The sequence below is a fragment of the Zea mays genome, chromosome 10 (assembly GCF_902167145.1).
Source record: "Zea mays cultivar B73 chromosome 10, Zm-B73-REFERENCE-NAM-5.0, whole genome shotgun sequence".
Classification (NCBI taxonomy): Eukaryota; Viridiplantae; Streptophyta; class Magnoliopsida; order Poales; family Poaceae; genus Zea; species Zea mays.
The window spans coordinates 93,539,653-93,546,760 of record NC_050105.1 but is presented as its reverse complement, the minus strand read 5'-3'; the positions used below and the strand labels follow the sequence as shown (position 1 = coordinate 93,546,760).

The window sequence follows — 7,108 nt, the reverse complement described above, 5'->3', positions numbered from 1 at the left end:
TACATAAAAGCATGATGAGAAAGAGTGTGAGATTTCCTAGCATGAATCTTCCTAATTTTGTGCTCAGGATAATTAGCAGGATATAAAATGTAGCCTTCATTATCCTAAACCATGGGAGCTTTGCCCTTTACAAAGTTAGACAATCTTTTAGGGGCATTAAGCTTGACATTGCTCCCCTGTTGGAAACCAATGCCATCCTTAATGCCAGGGCGTCTCCCATTATAAAGCATACTACGAGTAAATTTAAAATTTTCATTTTCCAGCTCATGCTCGGTAATTTTAGCAGTTAATTTAGCTATGTGATCATTTTGTTGTTTAATCATGGCAAGGTGATCATCCATAGCCTCAACATTAACATCTCTACAACTAGTATAAATAGAAACATGCTCAACAGTAGATGTAGAGGGTTTGCAAGTATTTAATTCTTCTATCTTAGATTTAATCTAGCATTTTCATCTCTAAGACAGGAAATGGAATCATTGCAAACATTCAATTTTTCAATCTTAGAAACTAAACTAGCATTTTCATTTCTTATACTAGAAATTGAATCATGACAAATGCTAAGCTCCTTAGATAAATTTTCACATTTCTCTACTTCCTAAGCATAAGCATTTTTGAATTTAACAAATTTTTTGTTCTCTTTAATTAGGAAGTCCTCGTGGCTATCCAAGAGTTCATCCTTCTCATTAATTGCTTCAATTAATTCATTTAGTATTTTCTTTTGGGACATGCTAAGGTTGGCAAAGAGAGACATTAAATTATCTTCACTATCACTAGAGCTACCCTCATCATTAGATGTTGTATATTTAGGGGTGGCTCTAGAGTGTACCTTCTTCTTCTTGTCGTCCTTAGCCTTAAGACACTTGTGGCCTACATTGGGGAAGAGGAGGCCCTTGTTGACGGCGATGTTGGCGGCGTCCTCGTTGGAGGAGGAGTCGGTGGAGCTCTCATCGGAGTCCCATTCTCGACATATGTGGGCATCGCCGCCCTTATTCTTATAGTACCTCTTCTTCTCCTTCTTCTTCCTCTTCTTGTCGTCGTCCCTGTCACTTTCACTAGAGATAGGACATTTAGCAATAAAGTGATCGAACTTACCACACCGGTAGCACACCTTCTTGGAGTGGGACTTGTAGTTCTTCCCCCTTCTTTGCTTGAGGATTTGGCGGAAGCTCTTGATGATGAGCGCCATCTCCTCATTGTCGAGCTTGGAGGCATCGATTGGAAGCCTACTTGATGTAGACTCATTCTTTTCTTCCGTTGCTTTGAATGCGACGGGTTGCACCTCGAGTGTAGAGGTGGTGCCTTGCTCCAAGTTAACAATGTGTTTGGAGTCTTTGATCATAAGTTCAAAGCTCACAAACTTGCCAATCACTTCCTCGGGAGACATCTGTTTATATCTAGGGTCTCCACGGATTAGTTGCACTTGAGTGGGATTACAAAAGACAAGTGATCTAAGAATAACCTTGACCATTTCATGGTCATCCCACTTGGTGCTCCCGAGGTTGCGCACTTGGTTGACCATCGTCTTGAGCCGGTTGTACATGGCTTGCGGCTCTTCCCCTTTGTTGAGGACGAATCGACCGAGCTCCCCCTCGATCGTCTCGCGCTTGGTGATCTTGGTCACCTCGTCCCCTTCGTGCGCGGTCTTGAGGATGTCCCAAATTTCTTTGGCGCTCTTTAACCCTTGAACCTTGTTATACTCCTCTCGACACAAGGAAGCGAGGAGTATAGACGTAGCTTGGGAGTTAAAGTGCCTAATTTGTGCGGCCTCGTCCGAGTCGTAATCCTTGTCCCCCACTTGTGGTACCTGCGCTCCAAATTCAACTATGTCCCATATGCTTTCGTGGAGTGAGGTTAGGTGATGCCTCATTTTATCACTCCACATACAATAATCTTCACCATCAAAATATGGTGGTTTGCCTAGGGGAACGGAAAGTAATGGAGCGCCCTTAGAAATATGGGGATAGCGAAGAGACATCTTACTATACTTCTTGCGCTCATGGCGCTTAGAAGCGACGGACGACTCAGAGCTTGATGTGGAGGGTGACGAAGAGTCGGTCTCGTAGTAGACGACCTTTTTCATCTTCTTCTTATCACCTTTCCGATGCGACTTGATGGAGGAAGAGGATTCCTCCTTGTGTTTGTTGCCGGACTCCCTCGAGAGAGTCCTCCCCGAGCTTCCGGACTTGTCGCCGGTCAAAATCTCCCTCTTGGCGTGATCTCCCAACATCACTTCGAGTTGTTAGACTCTAATGAAGCACCGGGTTCTGATACCAATTAAAAGTCACCTAGAGGGGGTGAATAGGCGTAATCTGAAATGTACAACTTTAAACACACACTACAAGCTAGGGTTAGCATTAGAATTAAATTCAAGTCAGAAAGAAGTCAGAAAGAGAGGGAAAAACAAATTAACCAAGAAATAAGGAAAGTGAACACGGTGATTTGTTTTACCGAGGTTCGGTTCCAAAGAACCTAGTCCCCGTTGAGGATGTAACACCCCTGATGTTTATATTCTGCTCGACAACGAGTATGGATTTAGGCACGTAATATCAGTGGATAAAACGGATGCTAATTTTTTTAAAACATCTTCGCCTATCGCGATTTTAATATCGCATCTGTTTCATCTTTTGCGAGTGCAACATCGTTTTTATTTTTATTTGTCCGAGCTCTTCCTAAATTTTTGTCATGTTCGGAACATCGTTGTTCCGAAAATTGGTGCGTCTCGTGATTATTTAAAATTCATCGCTCCCGTGAATACGAATTTAGAGCCTTGATCTATTCTTACGATTTTATCCCGGGCAAATTAATTTGAACTCGACGCCTAAAATACTCAGTGAAAAATAATTAGAGCCGAACTCGAGTAATTAGTTTGACTTCAACGAGATCCTTCGTAAATTAAAATACCGAAGCCGAAATCTGTTTAATTCGATTTGTACGTTTCTTACGAGCTTTAAATCTCCGGATATAAATACCTGGTAAAGGTTCATCTGACTTTAGAATAGTCACCAAATCAAATCTCTCTCAAATATTACTGTCATTCTGTCAATCTTATTTTGGTTTGACCTTTTATACATCTTTCAGATCCAAATATCAGAATCCCAAATATCTACAATTTTCTTAAAAAAAAGAAAATGAAAAGAAATCTAACAAGGAAAATCTGCTCACGTCCTGGTATAGATGGCCAACAGGCCGACCCGGCACGACCCGGCACGGGCCCGGGGAAGCACGGCCCATCAGCCAACGGGCCGGCCCGGGCACACGGGCTTAACGGGCCGTGCCTAGGGAGCCCACGTGCCTGGCCGTTGGCCCAGGCACGGCCCTCTGGGCCACTTTTCGTGCCGGGCCAGTCCGCTAGGCACGCTCAAAAAAATGGGCCGTGCCAGCACCAGCCCGTCAGAGATCCCAAACAGCAGAAAACATAGAGAAATTTAACCAAAGTTAAAAAACGGCATAAAATATAGACAAATATAATAAATGAGCTGTTTTGTGCAATGCTGCCTCATTAAAAACCTTTCTAGGTAAAACTCACCCTTGTGAGAAACCCTAGAAAGGAAAAAAGAGTGCAGCCAGCTCAAAAGTTTAATCACTAAGTTTGTATCTGTTACAAATGTATATTACAATACAAAATGACTCTCTCACAATCACTCAATGACAAAGCAGTGAAAGCACATGTCAGATGACCACATCACTGTCTAGAAGACTACAACTAAGCAGCAACAGGTTCATCTTCATCAAGAAATAAATTCTGGAATGAGTCCTCAAGCTCTGGATTGTCAACAGCATGTTGTTCTCTCTTTTCTCCTAATTCCCAATCTTTTAAGCAAGTCAGCATCTCCACATTCTCAGGCAATAAGCGTCGTCGTCGCTCCTCAATTATCCTCCCTGTCAAACTGAAACAAGACTCCGAAGAGACAGTAGATACAGGAACAGACATAATATCCCTTGCCATTATGGATAAAACTGGATATGTTAGCTTGTGGTCACGCCACCAGAGAAGTATATCAAAATCATCCTCATAAGAAGTGACATTGTCACTGTCTAAGTAGGCTGAGAGCTCACAAATAGCAGATGAAGATGAAGCAGAAGGGGTAGAGCTAGGGGGAGGACCAACAACACCTGAACTGGAATCTCCAAATATTCTTCCCCAAGCTTGTTTTCTTTTACCTGTATGAATAGAAGGCTGAGCAGCCCTTTGAGCCCTAACTGCACCAAACTTAGTCTCATATTTAGTAAACAGTTTATACAATTCATTTTTTACATCAGCATAATATGTACTGTACTCACACCCAGTGCACTCTCCAAGTAAATGCAACACATTAAAAAAACCTCTCATCTTAGCTCTAGGGTCCAGAATGAATGCATATGAATATAGCAAAGGTATGTCACTCCAGTATTTAAGGAATTTAAGTTGCATTGGAAACACAATAGTTCTAAGATTTAAATCTCTTTCACATGCTTTCAAATGAGATGCAATTTCCAGAATATGATGAAGAACTAGTGGACTAGTTGGATAATAAACACCAGACAGAACAACAGTAGAGTCATAGTACAGTTCTAGAAACTCTAAAATCTTCTCAGCAACATACCAATGATTAGGAGGCAATAATTGTGACTCATAATGTGAATTGATGAAGACAAAAAAAAACAGTTTTGTATGGGACCAAGTGTTTAAGCATCAAATAAGTAGAATTCCATCTAACATCCATATCCAATCCAAATTTTCTGGGTCTAACACCCCTTGCTAAGCAGTACTCTTTAAATGTTGCTATTCTAGAATTAGAAGCATTTAAGAAATTAATTGCAGTTCTAAAATCTTCCAAAAAAGGTTTCAGTCTCTTCATTCCAGATTTCACAATGAGATTAATGATATGACAAGCACAACGTTGATGCATAAGAGTGTAGTTAGAAGAAGGATCAGGACCCAAATAACCAGCAAACAAAGGTGTCAATGTATCCATAGCCTTTGAATTAGAAGAAGCATTGTCTAGAGTGAGAGAGAAAATCTTGTCAACCAGACAAAACTCCTCAACCACAACACCAATTCTTTCAGCAATATTTTGACCAGTATGTCTAACCTCAATAAGCCTAAGACCAATGACCTTTTTCTGTAATTCCCAATCAGCATTAACATAATGACAGACAACACTAATGTAGTCCTCCTTAGCATTACCAGACCAAATGTCTGAGGTTAATGCAACCGAAGAAGTAGCAGGCAACACAGAATTGATAAGCACATTACGTCGTTAAGTGAAAAGCTTCAGAAGGTCTCTAGTGGTGGTCTGTCTAGACACTTTGGTAAACCTAGGGTTATGAGCACGGGCAATATAATCCTCCCAGGCCTGTGACTCACCAATACCTAATGAAAGGTCAAGCCTAGCAATCAGACGACATAACTCAGTTCGAGCAAAAATAGGATCATATTCCCAATTGTGTAGAGAACCATCAGGATTGAAAGCAAGCCTAGACTGGACCCTAGCAGCGTGATCAACCTTCTTCTTACAAGCTTTCTGGTGTCTAAGCAAATGCCCAGTACCAGCAGAAGATCTAGCAGATAAACGAGTCTTACACATTCTACAAATAGCAGCAATTCGAACATTGGACCCATTCACTTTCTCAAATACCTCATCAAAATCAACCCAGACAGTAGATTTACGCTTACCAACAGATGAGGTACCAGTACCACCATCGGTGCTGGTGGAGCCGACCGGAGTATCGGTGGCCGTAGCAGGCCCTCCACCAGCGTTGGTCGGATTAGAACTTAGATCGACAGGAGCAGAGGTTAGATCGATACCGAGCAAAGCAGCAGCGTCAGCCTGGATGTCGTCTTCGTCATCTGGGACAAGCCCTGCCGTGCGAAGGTCGTCGTTGCCGGTGACCGGATTGACATCGTCATCATCCGCCATGGCGACCTTCACCGCGGACGGCCGATCTCCAGCACCGTCCCTCAACGGAGCACGCAGTCGCCGTGCCCGATCTACCCCAGAGGAGGAAGACGAGGCATCAGCAACTGACCTACAAAAGAGCAAAACATTATACAGTTAGGGTTAGGGTTTACGAAAGATCTAGGGTTAGGGTTAGGGTTTACCTGTGCTACCGGAGCCCGATGCCGGAGAACACGGGGGCCACCCAGACGACACACGACAGACAGAGACCGATTAGAGACGACGGCGAGCTGGGGAGGGCCGGAGGGGAGGATGAGACGACAACACGAACTCACATAGTTCACCGAGAGAGAGGAGATTGGATAGGGAAGAGGGGTTAGAGAGGAGCTGGTGGATCGAGGTCACCGGTGTCGGGGACGGGAGCCGAGGTCGCTGGACAGGGGCGGCGCCGCGACGGAGGCGTCGGAGGGGAATCGCCAATCGCCAAGTCAATCGCCGCCGAGTCGGGAGAGAGAGAGAGGGAGCAGGGTGCGAGTGCGAATGCGAGTGCGAGCGGAGGGACTGAGAGGTGGGCCCCTTGGGGCGAGGAGGCGAGGAGGTAAGGGGCACGGGCGGCGTCGGCTACGGCCTACGGGCCCCGACCGGGCTCTCCGCGTGGAGCAGGCCGTGCCGTGCCGGCCCACGTGCCTGGCCAGCGGCCCAGGCACGGCCTGCTCCACTGGGCCGTGCCAGCCCGGGCCCATCCCATACGTGCCGGGCTGGGCGCGAACCGGGCCAAAAAAACGGGCCTCGGGCCGGGTTAACGGGCCCGTGCCTCATGTACCTCTATACGTCCTGGTCCTTCCGCCGCCTCCAACTAATTTTTTTTCCAGCCGACGTCTTCACTCTCACGCTTTCTCTTTCTTATCCTCTCCCCGTGATATTTCTCTCGCACGCTGAAGCTCTCTATTTTTGCCGGCAGCCAAGCTTGTCCCCTGCGCGTCTTCTTCCTTGTTGCTCGCCGCGGTGCTCCTTCTCTCTCCCCTCTGCGCGGTGCTTCTGCTCCAGCTCCTGCTGCGCGCACGTCCATCTCCTCTGCTCCTGCATCCATGACTACGCTCGGACTTCTCCGTCTCGGCCATTTCGTCGTGCCCTGCCATGGAGTTCTCGCGGTGCTCCAGTTCCCCTGCGCCGGTCGCTTCACCCTGCTCGGTTCCATGGCCGGCGTTTATCCCTGTTCCCAGCTC

At 45.7% G+C, this 7,108-nt stretch overlaps 1 protein-coding gene across 1 annotated transcript; it reads right to left on the bottom strand.

Annotated features, from left to right (window-relative positions):
* Positions 1–3,468: 3,468 nt before the first annotated feature.
* Positions 3,469–6,253, bottom strand: LOC109942863 (uncharacterized). The gene is made up of 2 exons (XM_035963414.1): positions 6,086–6,253; positions 3,469–6,012 (listed from the first exon to the last, which is right to left on the bottom strand). Exon 2 carries the CDS (start codon positions 5,901–5,903, stop codon positions 5,244–5,246), a length of 660 nt encoding a protein of 219 aa, XP_035819307.1. The 5' UTR covers positions 5,904–6,012; positions 6,086–6,253; the 3' UTR covers positions 3,469–5,243.
* Positions 6,254–7,108: the final 855 nt, after the last annotated feature.

Coding starts and splice junctions, on each gene's coding strand:
- LOC109942863 (XM_035963414.1), bottom strand. CDS start 5,903: ATGGCGGATGATGACGATGTCAATCCGGTCACCGGCAACGACGACCTT.